Here is a 24,197-nt window from a genome sequence, read left to right on the forward strand (position 1 = left end):
ATTATTATTTTTTTAAATATAATAATATATAATACAATATAATAATAGGATGAGTTCCCAATTCAGTAATTTGCAAAAGTATGGGTAATTAGAGTGGAGTAGGCCTAAAGTAGAGTAATATTAATAAATCCCAGAGGAGGTGTCTAGTGTCAGGTGTCTAGCAGTTTACATAAACTGTATATGCATTTTTCAAAATATATACCATAGATTGAGTGGGCTATATGGTTGGGTCCTGGTAGGCTACAGGCTAAAATTGCTTGTACACTAGCTAGCCTACTTTTGGCTCAGCAGTCAGCAGTGTCCCAGCACTGTATGTGGGGCTTCTATGCAGCACCTGTCAGTGTGCTGTCTGTGCGCGTTTTCAGGCAACAACAGTCGCGAGCACACTCCCCTCTGGGCACCTCACAAACAGACGTTCTGTTTTCGTAGTTCGCAGGCAACAAAACTCATTATACGACAGTGTGACTTTTTATATCGTTGTGGAGTTTCTGGGGGAAAAAACATCGTTGTGTGTGATTTGACTTGCTTTAGGACCAAGCGGAAGCGCCAACAGTAGGCGCTCTGAAACTTTATAAAAGTGGTCGGGGCAGAATGGAGAAATCGGTCTGCATGCAACGTCACGCTGGAGAGTTTAAACTGGACAAGATGGCGGAAGACAGCGGGTTGAGGACTCGGAGTCGCTCGTCGAAGAACCGTAAAAGTAGACGATTGGAACAAGGTAAAGTGTATTCTTTAACGACCGGATGTTCTCTCAAGCGCAGTGGAATAGTATTATAGCACACACATTCTCCAAAGTTGTTATGATGAAATGACAATGTCAGGGTAACTTTGTTCGCGACTAGGTGACCTGGTGAAAGTTGCACTTAATCTATTCTCGTGGACAGCTTTACGTTCACCTGGCTATGTAATGAACGTGACCCGTTGACTTGACCATCAAGCGAACCACTAGTTCTATGCCCTTCTACCTCCGTAGAGTATGGATACAACACAAAAGGACAACTCTTTTTTTATTTGCGCGCTTTCCAGTTGGCACAGTCCTGTCTTATAACGGTTCGGTTTAATCTTTTGTTTTGGCAAATTGTTTTACTTTTCTTCACGTCGGTTTGTGTGTACGTCGTTGGTTTGGTACTGGTATTTATAAGTAGGCTATTATTAGCTAGCTAGTTTACTTTCAAGTCACATTACCTCTTGCTTGGTCAACGGTTCTTGTGTTTTGCTTCCAGGAGATGTAAAGCCGAGCCCCCTCAAACGAGGGGATACAGTTTTAGACACAGCATGTGTTTGTGACTCTTGGTTTGTGTCCTGTTCTCAACGGTTGTGGGACTGATCAAGAAACGGGAATATGCTCATGGGCATGTTTGTTCTATCCAACTCGGCGAACATGCTTAGTATGCAGTTTTCGATTTTGAATGCGAAAACCAGTCTCACACATGAAGTCATTAGTCACACACGCTTCTCCTGTTACAGTATCGTATCAGCTCAAGGGATAAAATTATTTGACTCGGGTGAGCATTCTGTCAGGAGATGCGGTGTGTTCCGCAGGATCAAAAGTTGGCATTGAATTCTCGTCAAATTTGACCAGAACCAGAAATTCATCCTACATGTGGTGTTTGGCAATTCATCATAATAAGATCTGACCAAGGTTAGATTGAACGTGTGAAAAGATAAACATTCCACGCGCCAGTGTAGGAGCGTAGACTGTAAGCCTATTAGAATAACAAGTTGTTTTCAAGATAGACCTGGGTAGTATTCACTGTATTTTGGTACTGTAGACGAGTATGTATTTTATTAAAAACTGACGTAGTGACTAGTTACGATATTGACTTGAGTTTTCAACAGAATTCGCTGACGGCTTTGTCCTTGGCGCTTTGCTGGTCTGCACTCGTTTTAAGAGTTTGACAGGCGGCCAACCCGGGTCATCTGGCTCAGGCTGCCCTCCTGAGTCGCGCTCCTTCCACGATGGACAATTTGCTTTGCTTCTCTTTTTTTGGTTGTTGTTCCATTCACAGGGACCAAAATTTTGCCATATTTAGACTTGCGACTTAACGGATCCAGGCTTATCGCCGCTCACGGATAAAGTGCAGGGGTTAAAGGGACTCTTGCGCCGGGAATAGAACATGACGGTAGTCTAAAGAGCCTGGTGAAAGGGACTGACAGACTAGACGGCATTGTTTGTATGCCTCCGTGGAGCCAGAAATGCAGATTTTCAGCCTGAAGCTATACCACAGTGTGATATTGCAGTTGCAGACTGTTTGCTAACTTGGTTAGAAACGCTACAGAGTCATTTAATTAGAAAACTTGTGAACTCCCCATGCACCGTATTTAGCATAAACACCTCTATTTCAAGTTCACCCTCCTGATCTTGCAAACGCCTGGCCCATTTCCTTACATTTCCCCTTTGTATAGCCTTTGACATTCCCCTTTGCTTTACAAAAATAACACCGGCTTTATCCTCTGACTGCACCAGTTTCAGGTGTGGAAGACGTCCCCAAGTTTATACCGCAGCAAATGCCCCAGACGTTTGTGAATAACAAGATGCGCCCCGTTGATGGCAATGCACCATTGGCCTACATTGATGACGAGGATGACGATGAGGTGGTGAGGGTGAAGAAGAAGAAGGAGAAGAAGGTTCTAGTAATCAAGGCGGAACCTCCAGCACCTCCCGTGGTGGAGCTGATGCAGGAGGAGGAAGAACAAGAACCCGAAGTGGAGTTGGAACTGGAACCTGAACCCGAGCCGGAACCTGAACCTGAGCCGGAACCAGAAAGGGCGAGGCCGGTGCAGGTGGTGATTGCCCATGACGATGACCACGGGTTCGAGTTGGACGCAGCGGCGCTGGAGAGCATCCTGATGCAGGAGCACGTGCGGGATCTGAACGTGGTGGTGCTGTCGGTGGCCGGGGCCTTCCGCAAAGGCAAGTCCTTCCTCCTGGACTTCATGCTGCGTTACATGTACAACCAGGTAAGCCACACCCACATGCACTCAACTACATGCTCACTTTTTTATACACAAAGTATATACACGTGTATATAATGATGCACATACACAGGGATGCTTCTCTAGGGAGACCTACATATACACACTTAGCAGTAGGCACACACACACACACACACACACACACACGCAGACACATACGAATGCGCGCAGACACATACGAATGCGCGCAGACACATACGAATGCGCGCAGACACATACGAATGCGCGCAGACGCACGCACGCAGACACCCAGGCATGCACGCACACACGCTAGGGTTGTGCCGATAGACGATATCATCGTCCATCGGCGATGGACAGCTGGCATCACGATGGACAGCAAACATCGTGATGCCAAGGAATCTTGTACTTGTGAATTTTTGAAGCAGCTGCTATAGTAATCATTACGGTACTTGACATCACATTACCGTAAAATCCTAGTAGCAGCGGTTTTCAAGACAAGTTGTGAACACAAGCCCCAAGCGGAGTGAATTATATAACTACGAAAAAAACACAATGGAATAAAAAAAAAAAAAACAACTTGTGAACTAAGCCCAACTATTGTTTGCTGCAGATGTAAGTAGGCCTAAGTGATATCGTTCATTTATTTCTGTGACCTAAGTTGTTGACTACAAAGGGGACTCTTTACGCATTACCTAGCTGGCTCCTCCGGAGTAACATGACGATAAGCAACACGTTCGGCAATTGCGACAGTTTAACATTTCATGTTTAACGGTTCACCTCAAAATGTTTAATCGCTATTCTCGGTGGAGATGTCTTGTGAAGCAGCGACTCAAGAGTGTACACCTCTGATAAGCCCACTGTCAATAAGGTGAGCAAGCGGTTCCATGTCCGCCCACTCGTCTTCATGGCTTCACCGCCAGAACTACTTGTAGAACTATCCATTGATCAACTCCATTGATGAGGGGGAAAAAAAGTCTCGATATGACCTAAAACAAAACATTCCGTATTCTAGTGCTAGGAATTGACAAAGTCGGGACTAAAATCCATTGAAATGCCTCTCGAGAGGGCACGCAATCACGCATGGGTTCTCATCTCTTTCCCATTTAGTTTTCTGGTGAGCGAGAGGGGCTAAAGTTATAGCCTACTAGCCTGTGCAAAAACGCAGCGCATATGTCGTCTTAAAATAGTTACACAGATAAATAACTCACAGATGTAACAAATTTATTGACAAGTCTCCCAAAAACGCCACGCAATGAACTGATGGTAAAGTAGCAAGCACTGGGCTTGCAGGTGACACGGGAGGAGAGACGAGAAGGGCGAGGGGGAGGGGTCAGCGGGGGATCTCTGCATCTCAGCGACCATCTCACAAAGCAGCTGAGCAAGAACGCTGAGGAGGTTTTAAAAAAAATCCCCCAGAATGTAATAATAATATTAATATATTTCACTTACTCTTAAATTAAATAGAATTAAATAATAACTTAGCTGAAGATGAATAATAAAAATAAATACAAAATATATATCTTTTTTTTTTTTTTTTAATTACCCCCCCCCCCCTAAGACGATGTCATCGTCCATCGCATCGTCTCACTGTAAACATCGTCAGCTGTCAATTAGGGGGACATCGCCCAAGCCTAACACACGCAGACACGCACGCACGCACGCAGACACACACACACACACACGCACGCAGATGCACGCACACACACATGCATGCACGCACACACACACACGCAGACACACACACACACACACATGCAGACACACACGCGCAGACACACACACACACACAGAGATACACACACACACACACACACACACAACACACACACACGCAGACAAACACACACACACGCAGACACACACACACACACGCAGACACACACGCAGACACACACACACGCAGACGCAGACAGACACACACACACGCAGACGCAGACAGACACACACACACGCAGACACACACACACGCAGACACACACACACGCAGACACACACACACGCAGACACACACACACGCAGACACACACACACGCAGACACACACACACGCAGACACACACACGCAGACACACACGCAGACAAGTGCTCATTCGCTTGCGCGCACGCAGACACACACACACACACACACCTCTGCTTCTGCACATATACCTACATGCATGCATAGTTTGTTGCCTGTGTCTAACCGATTTCTGTTTGCTCCCTCCCGTTTGACACTCATCCCCCCTCCTGCATCCATTCCTTCCTTTCTCCTTTACCTCTCAACACTGCACCCCCTCTTGTCTTTCACAAACACCCCCATGGCTTTACAGGCATCCTTCCCCAAAAAAAGAACACGAACGAAATGGGTGGGTTAACAGAAGCAGTAATAATCTGTAAACATTGAAATTACTGTATACAAACTTCAAATCAAATAGAGTTGGCATGATTAGCAATTAAGTGTAGTTAAAATGATTTGTATACAAATAACAAATCAAATGCTTAACATCACTTTCAGTAACGTGAGACATTTAAGTGATTGTGCAAAAACAATAATTTAAAAAATAGAGTTGACATGACTCAGTTGGGTATAGTAATGATTACAAACAAGAAATCAAATCACATGACTAGCAAAATAAACTGTCGACATTGAAACGATTGTACACAATCAACAAAAACGACATAATGCAAGAATGTGATTGACACCTGCCTCTCCGTATTGCAGTCCTCCCCCGAATGGTTGGGGGGCAACGATGAGCCCCTGACTGGGTTCACCTGGAGAGGGGGCTGCGAGAGGGAGACCACAGGTATACAGGTGTGGAGCGACGTCTTCGTAGTGGAGAAGAAGGACGGCAGCAAGGTATGGTTTTACTGTGTGTCCGTCTGTGTGTGTGTCCGTCCATAGCTCAAGAGTGTGTGAGTAAGTGCATGCAAATGAGTGAGTGTTTGCGGTAGTATTATGAGTTGTTTGTCAATATTGAATGTAGGTCTGGTTAGATGCCTTCTGCATACCATCACAGGGGTTACAGTGATTGTGATCTTTGCTTTTTTTGAGGTGTGTGTGTGTCATTGTTTGTGTGCTTGCCTGTTGCCTGTCTGTCTGTCTGTCTGTCTGTCTGTTTTGTGACTGTTTGAGTAATGAGATTTATAGCCCCTGCATGGATTTCAACCCCATCAAATGTTACCACGATTTGCATTGAGCCTATCTTGTTGTGTTTGAATAAACAAATCTGTGTGTCCGGGTGTGTCTGCGTGCATGTGCGTGTGTGTGTCCTACCAGGTGGCTGTGCTCCTGGTTGATACTCAGGGAGCCTTTGACAGCCAGTCCACCATCAAAGACTGTGCCACGGTGTTCGCTCTCAGCACAATGACGAGCTCTGTCCAGGTAAGTGTGTGTGTGAGAGAAGTGGAACAGAGGAGATGAAACCCAAGTTTCTGCCTGATAAACAGAGAATGAAGGGAATCATTGTTAGTAACCATTCTGTTAGAATGGACACTTCACTGTAACTCGCCACAATAACTTTTAACCATGACATTTAAGAGCAGACACGTATGTCTTCACAACACTTTTTGGTTTAACGAATTTGCTGGCCAAGAAAGTGGAATGCTAACCAGTGCACTTGAGGTCTGCACTGCATGAGTGGCTTTCTGTAACTTGCAGCCGTTCAAATAAAAGTTAAGGTAACATTGCATTATATGACGGCACAGATTTGTCCTTATTTCTTGGGATTCCAGTGAATAGAAGTTGCTCATCATCATCAGTATTCAAAACATTTCCAGTACAAGTGTTTTCCTTACTGATTATGAGGGTGCAAAGTAATGAAATGAGTCTTTGAACACTACATGTACTCCTCCAGAATATCACATGGGTGTAAGATTTTCTGTGTGTAAGTGATAGACATGGCTGGCTTCATAGACATCCTCTGACTTTCTCGCATAGTTTGACTCTCAACCCTCCACCTAAGACATCGCTGAACTGTCAGTGGTGGCGTGATGATGAGTCATGTTATTGTAGGAAGGTGACATGGGGAGTCCGTTCCAATAACCTCACTAAGACATGCTATGATGCAACATGTGTCTGGAAGAGTAGAGAGTAAAGCTGCTGCGATGTGTTGAAACCAGTCAGCAGTGTGTGGGAACACACTCCCAGAGGTGGTTCTCAAGAGGACTAGTGTGTGAGTGTGTAAGCGCTTGTTTGTGTCAGAGGTTTTGGCCATTTGTGTGTCAGAGGTTATGGCCATTTGTATATGTACAAACCCCAACTCCGGTGAAGTTGGGACGTTTGGTAAACTGTGAATAAAATCAAAATGCTATCATTTTCAAAACATTCAATCTATTCATTAGATGGAGAATAGTGAAAAGACAACATATTAAGTGTTAAAACCGAGAAGAAATATTGTTTTGGGGGACATATGTACTCATTTCTAATTTGATAAATGCAACACCTCTCAAATAAGTTGGGACGGGGATCAGTGAAATTTAGTAAACATCCAAATAAGATAAAACAACAAAGAAGAACATTTCAAAATGAATTGTACTGACGGACAATATAGGTGTCCAGGTATAAGATCATCACAGAGAGGCTGAGTCACTCAGAATTAAAGATGCAAAGGGAATAATTACCATAGTTATTACATACATTTTTGAATTCCCTTTGATTTACCACGATTGAGTGTATATAAGACATATTTTTGTTATTAAAATCATTGTATAGGTTCATGACATCATGAAATATATATTGGCTGTAGTCTCACTCTAGCACTCCAGGAATTAGAGCTATTGAAAATTGACCATATTAAGAATGCTTAATTCGTGCAAATGATACAGGGGTGTAACATTCTCCTAAGCACTTGAGCTCACTTGAAATAGACCCAGAAGACATGGGAAACTGTCCTTTGCTTACAGAAGTCAACAGAAGTTGTAGAAGTCCATTCTTTTTGACAATAATAGAGCATTGCACATCCTGTGCTATAGTGAAAATGGACCATCCAACTTGTGTTAGTGCTTACTTCAAAAGTCAGCCTCCATTATGGCATGGGGGTGCAGTAGCGCATTGGTTAAAGGGACAGTTTGGTCAATTTCAACATGCAGTTGTAATGCTCACGCTACCCTTGACTTGTCAGTACCTGGTGATGCCACATTTTTCGGCTCAGCCCTTTCCGAGATATGAGCAGTTCTAATGGGGGCAGCGTTTGTTTACATTTTAAAAAAATGAAACATAGGCCAACTCCAAATATTTTCCCAAAAGTTACTGCTGTTTTCTAGTTGTCTGCTGATGTTTTATAACCTTTTTGATGTTTTTGGGAATAAATGAAAATGTTTTTTTGAAATGTAAACAAAGAGCTGCCCCCATTACAATGACCAGGATCTCAGAAAGGGCTGAAGAAGAAGAAAAACAAATCTCAGGCACTGACAAGTCCAGGGTAGTGTGAGCATTACAACTGCATGTTGAAATTGACCAAACTGTCCCTTTAAGATGTTCTCACTCATATGTAGAGTTAAATACAGTGCTGAATGGTATAAATGGGTTTTAAACAGCATGAAAAGCCACTCATGCATTATATTTTGAAGGGAGATCTTCGATTACTGCCACATAGTAAGGTCAAATTGCATTTTCTACTATGTTTTAACAGTTTGGCTCCATCATAAGGATCAGCAGGTGATACAATGGTGGGCTTTTGGTCAAGACCTGTCACACTGTAAGCACTACAGAAAGGAAAACATTGCAAAACATGACAAGGAATACACCCACCATTTAAGCTGGTGAAATCATGTCCAAGATAGGAATTAACACTGTTTTTTATATAAAATCATCTCATCGGTTAATGTATTTAACTGGTAAGTGTTGTCTTTTGTTTTGTTTTTAGTCTTCCTCGACATTTGCTGCCATTTATTGTCCCCGTCCCAACTCTTTTGAGACGTGTTGGATTTATCAAATTAGAAATTAGTACATATGTCCCCCAAAACAATATTTTTTCTCGGTTTTAACACTTAATATGTTGTCTTTTCACTATTCTCCATCTAATGAATAGATTGAATGTTTTGAAAATGATAGCATTTTTATTTTATTCACTGTTTACCAAACGTCCCAACTTCACCGGAGTTGGGGTTTGTATGAGGCTGCAGTTCATTTCATGAAGTGTGAGTGTGTGTGTGCACACGTACATGCGTGTCAGAGGTTAAAGTTTTTTTTGTCAGAGGTAACATTTTGTTAAGCGCACAGGAACAGTTCTAGTCAAACTGCACTGAGGACACCACACTATTGGCATGGCATAGTCTGTACAACTCGCCCTTCTATGTCTGGTCCCTCAGCTAGCTGGATGTGTTAAGAACATCATCTGGTATAATCTCAAAGCCAAACGTCCGTGACCCATAGCAGGGTAAGGGATCAGGTGGGACGATTTCATAGTTCATAATCTAATACAGAATGAGATGGGTTGGAGGATTTATTGGTAGTGCAGAGGATGCATTTGTTTCTCGGCGGAATGCGGGTTAGGCAAAAAAAAACAATGGCTGTCTGAGGGTTGCCTCTGGTATGTCTGGGAGCACTTCTGTTTTACGCTCTGCATGCGTGTTCAGCACAAAATTCTGTTTGCCGAAGAATTCTAAGGTCTTAAGGTCAGATGGGTGGAATGAATGGTTAGACAGAATGAACTCATGCTCAGGCTCTCAGGCTGGCCAGGACTGTGTTTCCCAAATCAATTAAGTAGTACCGGTACTTAAGCCCAAGTAGTACTAAGTATGAGGGCACCCCTAGGCAATGCAGCACATCACTAAAAGTTTATACATACTTAAGTGCTACTTAGGGCCTAAGTACTATGTAATAGTTTTTGGGAAATGCAGTCCTGATTGGTGCTGGTGCCTGTTCCCACCACACCAGTTAAGTTTGGAACCAACGGGTTTAACATCAAAGGACTCTCATTCGTTCAAGTTTGCGTACTACTACCTAACCATGTGTTGTATTTTTTTACCCGGAAGAACCCATTTTGTCATTACGGTTCGCAGAGAAAAAAACAAGTATTGTAATTTCTGGTTCCCGAATGTTCGCATTTTTGAACAGTTGTTTCAGTTGTTTTGAGATAAGGTGTGGGAAAAGACACATTTCTCTGTCGGTCTGAACATGCCAACAGGGCGATATTCTTTAGCCTCGCGAGCCATCCTACGTACTTCCACCAAAGGATTGGCTTCACTACGGTAGTCTGGCCGTGCTTCTCTGTGGAGTGCCTGGAGCAGTAGGATTTTGATCGCAACGCCCCCCCCCCCCAGAAAATAACCAATAAGCGAATAAGCGCCCCACGTGGGGGCGAAAGGGGAAGGACGCTCGTGACAATGACGTACACGTACACATCTGCGCCAGAGCCATTGGTCTATGTTGTTGTTGAGTAACTGCCGGCGATTGGGTGTGAGGTGTCCAATAATTTCAAACCGTAAATGAGTGCAAACTTCCGGCTTCGTGCAATCGCTTCAGAGCAAACAAATGCCAGACCATAAATACGAAATGAAATGGTAGTATTATGGGATGGTCAGGACCAGGCTAGATATTCTTGGGGTTGGGGTGTTATTGGGGGTGACATTGAGTGCTTATTTTATTTCTGTACCTGTTTGAGGTGATGAGTTTTTTTTTAAGTTTGTCTATTTGTCGTCCCCTCTCTAGGTGTATAACCTGTCCCAGAATATTCAGGAAGATGACTTGCAGCATCTCCAGGTATGAGCTGGCACCAGTAGAATAGATCATAGTGTTTTGTATGCCAGTGAGCATACAGTGACACTAACAACTATATAAATAAGTTGCCCTATTTATAGTGTTGCACCGATACCGATAGCCGTATCGGCCGGGGCCCCGATACCGCACTAAAATGGTGGTATCGGTATCGGCCGATACCAACAAATAGGACACCGATACCATTTACAGATGCTCGTATGACTCTTAAACACAGCCTTGAACTTAGTTATTTTATATCATAGGTATTTAAAAGGTATAAAAAGTTCTACTGAAGTAGGCAGCAGCCTGACAAAGCCATAATAGCAATGATGTTACATCCAAGTAGTAGCCTATATCATTTTTCATATATATACTGTATATACATTTCAAACAGAGTAATATCGGTATTGTATCGGTATCGGCCGATACTGCATAGTCAGGTATCGGGTATCGGCATCGGGGCTAAAAAATGGTATCGGTGCAACACTACCTATTTATAATGCTTAACATTGTTAATGGTGTAGTATTGATGCTCTGTTCCTCGTGTGAGGTAATCATAAATGTGGCTTATTTTTTCCTTCTGTGAAATCCTCTTTGTCTTTTATGTGTAATAATCATCAGTGTAGTAATCCGTTTCTGCTCTGTTGGCAGCTCTTCACAGAGTATGGAAGACTGGCGCTGGAGCAGATCCATGACAAACCCTTTCAGGTACGCACAGCACAGAGACGTGACACACTGCCTGTGAAACCAGGTGCTTAAAAGCAGATGTATGAGTACCCTGCGTTCCCAGCGTCATGGAAATTCCCCAATAAAGGAATGGAAATAAGACTGGGAGAATGTAAAGTCCTGATCAAGTCTTGATTGAAAAGATAAGGATTTTGGTACTTTATGAACCAGAATTCATTGAAAGTTTTTGAGAGATTCAGAACGGTGTGGATTGGTGTATGTAGGTCTGGTCTCAAATGGGCCACTATACTCATCTGAGGATAATGATTTGTTGTGCTAGTTTCTGTGCTGACACAGTTTCTAATTCCACTTCATTAGTGATAATGGAAAGCGAATCGAAAAGATGGTTGTTTAAACCTTCATTTTTTATAGTAGTAAGGCACAGTCTCTTTTTTTTTTAGACAATGGTATACACATCTTGTTTTATTTATGTATTTATTTATTTTTGTACATGATTTGCCGAGGAAGGTTGACTGAAGAATGTATCTAAATGTAATCTAAATGACATTTAGTTGTCCGTCTTGGGTTTCTCAATGTTTCACTTTCTCTTTCTGTCTGTGTAGAAACTGATGTTCCTCATTCGAGACTGGTGTTACCCTTACGAGCATGACTATGGCCTGGAGGGAGGGAACCGGTTCCTGGAGAGAAGACTTCAGGTGAGGAGGGGGGACTGACCTAGCTCACTCACTCTCTCTCTCTCTTGTGCTCTCTCTCTCTCTCTCTCTCTCTCTCTCTCTCTCTCTCTCTCGCGCTCTCTCTCTCTCTCTCTCTCTCTCTCTCTCTCTCTCTCTCTCGCTCTCGCTCTCGCTCTCGCTCTCGCTCTCGCTCTCTCTCTCTCTCTCTCTCTCTCTCTCGCTCTCTCTCTCTCTCTCTCTCTCTCTCTCTCTCTCTCTCGTGCTCTTTTGCTCGCTCTCTCGCTCTACAGTGTTCCGGATTCAGAATTTGATTAGCAGAAGAGCATGAACCTCATTAAAACCTACATTACATAACAAGCGGCACAAGCCAGTAGTTGGCCAAACATTAGTGGGGGGAAAAACACAAATTACTTGCCCTCAAAGCAAATTCAGCTGGCCCCCTCCCTTCCCCTCCTTTTTCGTTCCCTCCCTCTCTCTCTCTCTGATCCAGTGTATCTGGGATGCAGCTGATGTTTGCACTAGTTTAGCGAGAGTGTGCAGGAGATTTGCATCTAGGCTGAGAACCTTTGGGAGACAACATTTAAGCCTTTCTGACAGGAAAACGTATTGCATACTGCTCCAGCAGAACACTTCAACTGTCCAGCCTTGAACCCGGGTCCACATGGGCATGCAAGCCCATCCATGGTCGGATACCTTAGCGCACTGTACCACAGTACCAAACCCCAATCTGTTATTGATCAAACCCCCACCTGTTGTTGTCCATTTGGTTGGTGATAGCTGAACGATTGTCCATTACATCAGGTAGACCATTGAATAACATGTTTCAAAGGAATAGATGAGGTTCACTTTCAGTTGTGTGAGTACGTCTGTTTACATGTTCACGTATTGTAAATTGTGAAGTCAAACCAAGCCCATTTCAGTATTTCCCACAAAAAACGACATTGTCTGCCCTTAGTATATTCCAGAAAATTCACACTGTGTAATGTGTAATGTAATGTTACGTTGCCGTGCTGGACACTGTGATTCTGGTCAGCACATCAGATTTTGCAGGTTTTCAGACCGCGGAAGCAGTCAAGATGGTAATCATTCGCTTACTAACCTGTCAGGGTTATTTAATGAAATTAAAAACATTACATTGTGCACCTTTTAAAGTGTTTTATCTGTGTGTTTTCAGGTGAAGCAGAACCAGCACGAGGAGCTGCAGAACGTCAGGAAGCATATCCACGCCTGCTTCTCTTCTATTGGCTGCTTCCTGCTGCCCCATCCTGGCCTCAGGGTCGCCACCAACCCACACTTCGACGGCCGGCTCAAAGGTTGGACTGTGGACACACACACACACACACACACACACACACACACACACACACACACACACACACACACACACACACACACAGCTTACTTAGACATTAGACTTACATACACATACCACTTACTTAGACAAACTCAGGTCATGCGCATTGGTGCAAATATCCACAAGCAAAAAACATTTGATTGCAACAGAAAGCCAGGGTTATTCGAATGTACAAGTATAAGAATGGATGCACACAAGCACTATTGTTCCCATCTATGTGCACAAATCCTTAATCTTGTGACACACACACACACACACACACACACACACACACACACACACACACACACACACACACACACACACACACACACACACACACGCACACACCTCCATGATCTAAAATCCTCTTGAGCTTCACACCAGTGGAAGCTGTGGGCTGGGAAGTGCTTCAGGTTCTTAACCGCGTTTCTGCCTGCAACCTATAGAAGGCCTTTTAAGCACGAGACACCGGAGCAATTGGTTTGAGAGAAAGCTGCTAAGACGGCGCGCAAATCCTGTTTGGGAGGGATTGGTGGGATTTGTGTTGTATTTTCTCCACATGGGGTAGAGCAGTGATTCTCAGACGGTGGGCCCTGAAGGTAGTCCAAGTGGGCCTTGAAATAATTTTCTAAAATCAAAATGATATTTGTGTGTGTGTGTTGCTGTTGTTTTTGAATATTAATTTGAGTTTTGTTGTTTATTGGGTCAGAGGTGGGCCCCATATAGTTGTGAAAATTGCAAGTGGACCCCAAGTTGGGAAAGGTTTGGAACCCCTGGGCTAGACAGAGAGCAAAGAGAGTCACACTGCTGGTGGTTGGAGTTGTTGGTGTTTTTAAGTTGCTGTCAGAAACCCACTGTCACCATTCCTGTGGGAATTGGGTTGTGCTGGAATGTGTTGGTGATTGAAATAGAGGCCTTGACTCTGCATGGCAGTAGGGATATCTAGTGTCTGTCTAGTTAGTTTATTCAGTTGAGAAGGAAGATGGTGCACATCCTTGTTCAAGGTGTAGGAGAGTCTAAATCAGATTTTTTTTTTCAGCGAGGGTCTGCACACTTGATATCTTTTGTCTTTGTTTCATTCCATGGCAGAGTAACATTTTGAGCAGTGAGGTCTCCTTCAGAGAGTTATTGTAGTAGTAGTTATAGTGGCTAGAATAGATCATGACTTAAGGGCAGTGATGCCTCCTTTAGCATGAAGAGCACACTATATGTCAAGTCAACATGCCCCTTTCCCACTTATTGAAAACACAAGGTATTTGTCAAATGCACAAGTACTTTTGTGTGTTTTCCTAAACCTGGCTAGGGAGGACTTTTCTTGAATGGCTGACGCTCAAATTATAGTATTAGTGATCGTAATCTCTTCTGGTCATCCCAGGTCGGCTGGTTAAACTGCAGATCGCCGACCTGGGATGACCAGAGCGCTGGAGGGAAAAGTCCTCACCTTTCTTCACTTAAAAAATAAAGTTAACATTTAAAAAACATTTCTTTGTTTTTGTTTCATGTCTTAGTTTTTGTTTGAAAGCAATGTATTAGTTTGTGGTTACCACATCCATTGTCTTTTTGAATAGGAAGTAGAGTAATTTGACTGGATCTTCTCGGTGTGTGTGTGCCTGTGTGTGTGTGTGTGTGTGTGTGTGTGTGTAGACATCAATGATGAGTTTAAGGAGGAGCTCCAGAATCTGGTTCCGCTGCTGCTGGACCCTGAGAACCTGGTGGAGAAGGAGATCAACGGAGCAAAGGTCACATGCAGAGACCTGCTCGAGTACTTCAAGGTACACACACACACACAGCATTTCTAGTGTTGCATAGCACTGTTAAAAACCTTGTGATTCTCTTCCCCCACCCTCCGTCAGTGGAGACGGCAGCACATGCGCACCTTTCTCTCTGCCCATCATTGGCCCTCATTCAAAGTGTAACAATATTTCTATGATTAAATAAGTCTTCAGTTGATGCAGATACTGAGGCCTCACAGATAACTGCTGAGATGTGTTTACAGATAATGTGAAACATTTTGCCACATGCGTTTCATTGTCTTGGTGAGCTGGTTTGAATACTTTATGATGGAAATTTGTGCATTGTTAAAAGAGCGTTTAAGATTATGTATGAATATAGCCCACCACTGGCAGAAAAAAAGGTACATTTGTTGATCCTTGAAGGGTTTAGAAAGTGTGAGGATGTCCACTCAGTTCAATCAAAAGACGACACGCTTTACGCTCTGGGATGTACAATCGGGCCAGATACCTCAGCATCCCTGGTCTGCCCTGACAATTTATTGTTGTTGTGAAGACCTCAACCTGTTGGTGTGGGGGTGCTTTGTGTAGGTGGTCACATCCGTCACATTTTTACAGAGTAGAACACTGAATTTGTGGACTTAGTTGATTAACCCTTGTAAGGTGTTCGGGTCATTTCGACCTGTTTTCAACTTTTTGCTCGAGAAAAATATTATCAATTATAGTCTTTCACACTGAGATTATCTAGCTTTAGCTCATTTTGTGGAAAAAAAAGTTACCCCCTCCTTGCTACCCCTATTTTCTAAACTCTTTTATACAATACTGATCAAATGTTGAGTAGACAAGGCAGAGGGTGAATTATGTGTAAAAGGAGTGTGGATATTGTTCTCCTGTCCTCCAGTTGTGCATCAATGTTGCTACCTTATGCGAGAAGGGCACTAGTGGCTCAATCTGAGATCTTGGATTGAGTTTACTCATTTTCTTCACTGTCTCCTTACCTATCTCTCTCTGTATCTCTCACCCTCAAAAATAAATATACGCAGGAATTCACAAGCAGGATGAAGGGAACATGAGGGTGAATATGAGCTATGATTTTTTTTCTTTTTAAAATTATTTTTCTATATACCGGGGTCAAAATGACCCGAACACCTTATATGTAACAAACACGAACACCTTACAAGGTTTAAAGATAATATGAATGTTTGAAGACGGAATTAGTGCAAAAAGTAGAACACAATGCAAAATACTACTTTTCCGCTTCACTTTTTAAATGTTAGTTAATTACAAAAAATCCCACTTAAGTTGTGCATAAGAAGAAATGTTTTCTTAATTCTTGAGTGTGGTATCTAGCCATAAGCAGGATTAGAAGAGTTCAACGTGTGGGCTTCCAGGGATTTCATGAACTTGGCAGAGCCAGCATCACTGCAGTTTACGAAATTCTATGAAATGCAAGGCCTGGCATTACATCCTAATCTGTAATTTAGGACATTGTAACAAGCAGAGCTATTATATGACAGTACACAACTGCTGTGAAAAAGGTTGATGGTAGGAAAGTTGGCTCCCAAGTTGGTTTAATTATAATTAAATCATTTCAATTAGCAATGACTTCCAAAGCATGTATCACTATGCATGCACACAGGGATTACTAGCAAGAAACAGAAAATAACTATTTCCTGCACAAGAAACAAAAGCTCAAAAGTTTTGTTTGTTTATCCTTACACAAAAAATATTAAAAAATCCAAACGTAATAGGCATCATCATCATATATTTCATATGTCATCTAATTCAGCAGTGTTTAGTGTTTTGAGCAGAGCTGGCTCGACCCGCGATGCCCCATGCTGGGCGGGTTGAGTGACAAGCTCACCTGCTGGCTGGGGCAACAGGAGCTGAGTAGATGGATAGACTAGTGTAGTGTAAAGTAGAGCAAGGGGGGGATCAGCTGGCCCAGATCATATGTGGCATTACAGGCTGCCCATGCCGGCATTGCTGGAGCTCTCCCAGTCAACACACACGCATAAACACACACACATAAACACAAACGCACACGGCAAGCAGCCCAGCCAACCTGCGGACAGACAGCCCTATTGATGTCATTAGGTTGTTTACGACGCATGAGCTTCATTATGGGGTGTACAGGGGAGAAGACATGGGGTAGATGGGTGTACTGGGGGGCAGGGAGGAAGGGGTGTGTGTTTTCTCTGGGGTCATTCCAGGAAGTGGAGTGGAGGGGGCAGTGGGTGGTGGAAGGGGCAGTTGGGGGCAGGAAATGCAGTTTGGACCAAACAATGCTGAGTTTTGGAAGCGAGGCAGGCGCTTTGGCAACATGTGACCCTCGGCTCATGGCAAGGGGCTCATGGCTGCAATCCCTGAGACTAACTGTGCTGACCCTCAGGCTGCCATTGTGTACGCCTGGACTTGGCTTTCTTATTGCCTACTGTTGCCAGGGGGAAATGAGAGCTGGCAAATCCTTGACCCGGCAAGAGAAATATCAAAGGTCCACACACACATACTGCTGGTTGTCTTGAATCCCAAACGGGACTCAATTGGCACGTTTTGGGCACATTATTTCAGAACGTGGCCTACCAGTGTTTGGACTTCATTCCTTTACGGTTTAAGGGTTTTTGTTCCAGCACGGTCATGCACGTGCGTTTGCTCCGTTTTGAAACCCTTGACCCTCCTCTCCTCATCTCATCTGTGGCCTTTGCCTTGCAGGCTTACATCAAGATATACCAGGGGGAGGAGCTGCCACATCCCAAGTCCATGCTGCAGGTTGGTCAAGATTCAAAACACACACACACACACACACACACACACACACACACACACACACACACACACACACACACACACACACACACGTAGACTTGCACACACACACACACACACACACACACACACACACACACACACACACACACACACACACACACACTATTGCACAAGTGAACAGTCGCACATAATCTGCTAAAAGAGCACACACATTCCCTTTTTAGAAATATGCTTAACCTTTTTTTTCTTGACACATTTGTTCCCAGGGTAAACATGTCCTACTTTTGTAAATGGTAACACAAGATTGCATATTTCAATAATGTTACGTGGAGCAGCGCAACAAAACAGCTGCGCGAGCACGCGCACGCACACACGCACGCATGCACGCACACACGCACGCACACACGCACACACACACACTGAGTGACCGTGGTGAAGTTGAACTTGATCTGTCTTGAGAGCACTTGACCCTTGCCCTTGATGTCTTAGCGTTTACATGTGTTGTCACCCAGGCGACTGCAGAAGCCAACAACCTGACTGCTGTAGCCGGGGCCAAGGACTCCTACAGCAAAGGCATGGAGCAGGTGAGCAGCACCACTAACCTACAGTACACACAATCAACATTACACTACACTTACTAGACTATTTTATACAAAGCAACTCATGAACAGGGTTCGTGCAGGTAAATAGAGTTAACTGTAGCCAGGGATAAGGAATCCTAGGACAGGAAAAAGTCTGGCATCATGTGGACATAACAAAATATAACATTTACTTTAGATAAAAGTTTCTGCTAAGAATACTCATAAGGGAGGGCATTATGAACAACATGCGGCGTGTGGGGAGAATACAGAGTACACAGCCATAACAAGGTTTCTGCAGGGGGAAAGGGTGGTTTGTTTTGATAGAGAGATCCTGGAGGTTGAGGGTTAGTCATGTCAGCTGATGTAGACATTGACATCTGTGGTATTTGAGATTCACGAGCAAACAGCATAGCAGGTGATTACCGGTGATGGGAAAGGCTGATGGCAGCCGTGTTGTATTTATTCAGTCTGACTTTTCTGGATTATGAGGGCTGTTAAGATATGTATTGTCTAGTACAGCATTAAATAATTATTGACATACTGTATATGCATTTTTTAAAATAAAAAAATTAGATTGCCCACCTGATACTTTACAGATGGTATGCTGACATGCAGTTCAATTTCTATTTTCCATTACTCACTTGTCACCTTCATCAGTGCTGTAGTGATGGAACTCAACTGATGGTTTGTTGATGTAGATCTTGTGTAGGACTGACCATTATCAGAAGCTTGGTATGGCAGCAGGGTTTTTGCGTGCACAAAAACACAGCTGCAGCAGTGCAGGGCAGCATGGACTACTTTCCCATGACCTTGCAGCTGAGGCCACCTGACTCACACCACAGGACTCGTTATAATTTCAGTTGGATGTTTTGACGGATAGATGTTAAGTTTATTGAGTCTGTGGGTAAAACTTGTCTTGGCTTCTCTTGGTTTCAAGGTTTAGAATTGAGCCCCCCATTTCTTGATTTGGACTGTGGATGGGGGTGGGGGGTGTCATTATGTAAGGCACCCGATCCAGAGTGGCAGAAGTTAGCCTAGATACTGAAAATACTGCAAAGGAGAACGGGTCCAGAATAGCAGCTTTCTCAATTGACCCAGTTGAGAAAAGCAGGACAGCTATTTTCTGAGGTGCTGGGCCAAGCCAGCCCTGTAGAGAAGTGTGTGTGTGTGTGTGTGTGTGTGTATGTGTGTGTGTGTGTGTGTGTATATGTGTATGTGTGTGTGTGAAGAACGACCTTGCTGATCCCATGGGGGCTTGATTTCCTAGTGGACAGGGGAGTGTGTGCTTTCTGTGATTGTGATTGGACGCGTCATAGCTGGTAGTCTTGGCACTCATGTTGTGGAAATGTTTCATTAAATTTGTTAATTCTCATATTTGTTTATTCATAAAAAATGTCTTGTTGCTGTAGCACTCAGTGAAAGTGGATAATTCTTACAATATTGTGCACTAAGTTTACACAACACAGAGTGGTCTAATCCTAGCTTGAAGTAAGACAAAGGTCATCTTAACAGTAAACGTGACTTTGGTCTCTTGTCTTGGGGGGAAATCAGTGTTTGCCCGTTTCACATATAACTATCCAAACATTATAAATAGTACATGCCTTCTTGCTTGTGAAAGTATGGCACATTGTGTTGGTGCATGGGTCTGAGGGACTGATTATATCTGGTGGTGTAAAATAGCGATGGCCTCTCCCTCTCCCGTTGCTTCTGCTTGCGTTTAGGAGCGAGCCAAAAGTGGCATCTCCATATCCTGGCTGCCACACCCAGCGCGCGTAGACAGAACTTGGTTTGGCAGCTCCCCAAGCTCCCCACAGACAGGACATTCTCAAAGGAAATTCTCCAATTCTGAGTCTAGACTCTACATCTATCCAATGCCCCTACCAATTGGACCACTTTCGCCCAACTGATATGAGCACTGAACTTAATGCACTGAACTTAATGAAACACCTGGTCATCTGTCTTGAGTACTTAATATGAAGAGTTGATTCAGAGCTGGTTGGACCAAATCTGTGGAATGGATTTTGCTTTATGAACCTGGGATCTTCAAGTGTGCGTCGATGTGTGTTTGCGCGTGTGTGTGTGTGTGTGCGTGCATTTGTTAAAGGGACACTGTGCAGGAAATGGTCAAAAAAGGTACTGCAACTATGCTGCTCATTGAAATTGGGCTGCCTATTGCCAAATTTGATCTTTACATGAAAGTTTATTAAGTGTTAAACAAATATTTTTTAGTGTGGTCCAAGTACAGTCATTTTTGTAGCTAAAAATGGCTATTTTTGGAAATTCAAAATGGCGGACCATGGAGAAGATCCCTTTTTCATGTATGAAAAGTGCAATTTTACCTGTCACAATGAATACTTAGAATTTGATGCTGGTGGTAAGTATTCATGAAAAAGGTAACATTAGTGAATGGGCTGCATGAATTCTGGAAATAAACAACTAAAAATCTCACACAGTGTCCCTTTAATGTGTGCGTGCGTGCGTGCGTTTGCGTGGCTGCATGCGTGCGTTCCATTGTGCCAGACCTACGTTGGCAGAAAGACCTACGTGGCTGTGTGTATCTCTCTCTCTTCCTGATAGCTTTGCTAAACGCATCTTAAAACTCTGTGTGTCATGTGTCCGCGTTGCCAGATCTGCGGCGGCACCAAGCCCTACCTGGCACCCTCGGACCTGCAGCGCTGCCACGAGGAGCTGCGCGAGGCCTCGTTGAAGCAGTTCCGCAGCGTGAAGAAGATGGGCGGCACGGAGTTCAGCCAGCGCTACCAGGACCAGCTGGAGGGCGAGCTGGACGAGCAGTACGCCAACTTCATCAAGCACAACGACAGCAAGAACATCTTCTACGCCGCGCGCACGCCCGCCACCCTCTTCGCCGTCATGTTCGTCACCTACGTCATCGCCACGGTGACGGGCTTCGTGGGGCTGTCGCTCATCGCCATGCTGGCCAACCTGGTGATGGGCGTGTCGCTGATGTCGCTGTGCGCCTGGGCCTACGTGCGCTACTCGGGCGAGTACCGCGAGGTGGCCGAGGTCATAGACCTCACGGCGGAGGCGCTCTGGGAACAGGTGAGGAGGCCGCGCCGCGCGGTCCACTGCACACGCCATCGCTTCTCTTCATCTGCTTTCTCTGCCTTCTGCGTTTTTCCTTTCTCCCCTGCACTTTCCCTCATCTCGCTCTCTCTTTTTCTCTGTCTCTCATTCTCTCTGTCTCTTTCTGTCTTTCTCTCAGTCTCTCTCTCTCTGTCTGTCTCTCTGTCTCTCTCTCTCGCTTTCTCTCTCTCTCTCTCTCTGAATGGGTCAATACTCATACATTTGCTATTGTTACATTCTACCATTGACTCCCCCGCGGTGTGCTGCCAAACACTTTTCCCAACCAGGGGTTGCGCTCATCACTTGGGTATGCGTACCCCTGGTTGAGAATCACTACTTCAGAATACCTGTGTGCTGAAGTCTATTATTTAGAAATCAGCATTTCTCTGCAATGTTTGAGATCAGCTCAGCCACAAACATGCCTGTTGTTTCCCTCTCCATTCTTCCTTTCTTTCCCTTCTTCTCTTCTGCCTGGCCGAGGTGCTCTGTGTTTTGGCCCTGATCCCTCTCTCTGCAACCCCCCTTTCTTTCTCCACTCTATCCATTTTTTTCTTTACTGTCTTCTTAACTGTCTGAAAAAGCCAGTGACCTTATCTACCATAGTATGCATTACATCAGACATTACCCCGTTTTCTTTTCCTCATTCCTCTCCATCACATGGTCACATTAGTCTGTGTTTTGCCCCTCCTCTATCTGTCTCAGGTTTTCTTTCTCATGTTCCTCATTCTTTACCTTTTCAGTCTGGCTGTTAAGAATATGGTTATTGTGGGAACAGATGAGGGGCCCAGTCTGCTCTACATCACCTCACATCACTGACTTCCCCTCCTCTCTTCATATAGTTGCTCTGTCTGTGTTGCCCTTCCTCCCCCTCTGCCCCCATTCTCTTTTTGCCTTTTTGTCTCTTTGTATTCCCCCATTGATCTTCCATTTACTCTGTGGCTGTTAAGAATGGTACAGATGGCTTTACGTAAATGCATTTGGACATTTGACCTATTTTGCATCAGTTGTTCCTTTTTAAACTCAATCTTGTCATTTTTGTCATCCTCTCTTCTCTTCTCTTCTCTCTCTCTCTCTCTCTCTCTCTCTCTCTCTCTCTCTCTCTCTCTCTCTCTCTCTCTCTCTCTCTCTCTCAGGTCCTGAAGCCACTTACCGAACAATATATGGAAGACAATATCCGACAGACTGTAGTGAACTCAATAAGAGCCAGTTTAACAGAGTCAACGGTGAATAATCCAAGCACAAGGTTAAAAAGCAACTGACCCCGCTCCCAGCCGCCACCCCTCATCCCTCAGAACACGCCCTCCACCCTCTAGCTGTCGGTCAGCGGTTTTATGTGTGTTTTTGTTTATGTATGTGTGCGTGTGTAAGAGAGAGAGAGAGAATGGAGCTCATTTCATAGTGAAACTAAAAACCAAAGTTTACACTCAACTCCTGAAGGATAGTTTGTCTGGAGGATAGTTGTCTGTTCCTGTTGACTTATTTTATCGGATGCTGGCAAAAAATCAGACTGACTTTCCGCACACATGTAGCGACAGAGCCACACATGCTGACTTCATTCATTCAGGTAGAATGTTTTTGATGTGGTGTTGGTCTGTTTAACTGACCCATGTTTGACGTACATGTTAGCAGTGCTCACACTGAAACGAGACTATCCTGCTCTGCCAAGTGATGTGTTAACGGTGCCATGACAACCAATTATCTGAGCCTCTGAAAGGACCTCAGCGGTTTTTATTTTGTTGCCTTCTTTTTGGTCTTATTTTAAAAAGCCGCCTTGTGAACACGTGTGTAACGCACACTCGAACTGACAAACACACAGTGACTGACTCCCCAGATGGATGTGTACCAGCGAGACTTGACCAATGACTTGTCTTGTCTTAGCAGCACGTAACACCTGGATGCTCAGCTCTGTACAGCACCACACAATCCATCCTTTTACCAAGTCCCTATAGCTCGAAAGCTCTCTGTTGTACAGCTCTTAGGAAATCATGTTAATTTGTATCATAGAGATGACGAAGCATGTATATGAATGTACAAATACACAATTTTTGTATCATTTTTTGTAGATGACTGTAGATTGAGTGTAAAGGTTGGTCTGGTTGTTTTTAATGGTTCGGTGGAGGTGGAGACCAGTGTTGTCTTGTTTTTATTTTCTCTTCTTGTCTGTTTAAGCTCCACCTCTGACCCCACCCCTCACCCCCAAAAGCTCCAATCAGATGTGGCTTTTTAACGAGCATAGAGAGGAGCCTATTGGTGGGTTAAGAGGATCAGGTTTCATCTGGCCTTTAAAAAGTTTCATTCTGTAATTTATTTTTTAAAGATGATTAAAATGCATATTTTAAATTTTACGACTCACTTGTTTCATTGTTTTTTTTTTTTTGTTGAACTCTTGAATAACTGAACACTGCAGACAGTTATGTCAGATCCACTCTAGTCAAAAATGAGACGAGAAACAGAGATACATTTCAGAAGCTTTATTTCTGATTGCACATTTTGTGTTTGGCGGTATGGCTCTGTTCGGAGGAAGCTCCCCGGCTTCTCCATGAGCCAAGACAGGGAACAGCAGCATCCTCAGGTGGAGTGCCTTCCATTTAGCTGGAAGGGCAACATACCCCCTAGAACAGAGCAAGCAACAATGACAACAGTATGACATTGTTTGGCAATGATAAGTCTGGTGGAGCAGGGGAGGTGGTCGGTGCAAAACACGTAGCAAAAAGCACTGACA

General features: G+C 44.0%; 1 protein-coding gene across 2 annotated transcripts; it reads left to right on the forward strand.

Annotated features, from left to right (window-relative positions):
* Positions 1-325: 325 nt before the first annotated feature.
* On the forward strand, positions 326-23,820 carry atl2 (atlastin GTPase 2). Of its 2 annotated transcripts, XM_063191623.1 has the most exons (14): positions 326-718; positions 2,468-2,961; positions 5,246-5,281; positions 5,638-5,772; positions 6,193-6,297; positions 10,567-10,617; positions 11,266-11,322; positions 11,904-11,996; positions 13,150-13,288; positions 14,956-15,083; positions 17,754-17,810; positions 18,323-18,394; positions 21,020-21,451; positions 22,609-23,820. In XM_063191623.1, exons 1-14 carry the CDS (start codon positions 592-594, stop codon positions 22,732-22,734), a joined length of 2,052 nt encoding a protein of 683 aa, XP_063047693.1. In that variant the 5' UTR covers positions 326-591; the 3' UTR covers positions 22,735-23,820. The 2 variants fall into 2 exon arrangements, with proteins under 2 accessions (XP_063047693.1, XP_063047694.1); XM_063191624.1 differs by lacking the exon at positions 5,246-5,281 and having other exon boundaries at positions 328-718.
* The last annotated feature ends 377 nt before the right edge of the window (positions 23,821-24,197 follow it).

Source organism: Engraulis encrasicolus, chromosome 24 (genome assembly GCF_034702125.1).
Source record: "Engraulis encrasicolus isolate BLACKSEA-1 chromosome 24, IST_EnEncr_1.0, whole genome shotgun sequence".
Classification (NCBI taxonomy): Eukaryota; Metazoa; Chordata; class Actinopteri; order Clupeiformes; family Engraulidae; genus Engraulis; species Engraulis encrasicolus.

Coding starts and splice junctions, on each gene's coding strand:
- atl2 (XM_063191623.1), top strand. CDS start 592: ATGGAGAAATCGGTCTGCATGCAACGTCACGCTGGAGAGTTTAAACTG. Junction 2,962..5,245: donor TGCGTTACATGTACAACCAG/GTAAGCCACACC, acceptor ATGGCTTTACAG/GCATCCTTCCCCAAAAAAAG. Junction 5,773..6,192: donor AGAAGAAGGACGGCAGCAAG/GTATGGTTTTAC, acceptor GTGTCCTACCAG/GTGGCTGTGCTCCTGGTTGA.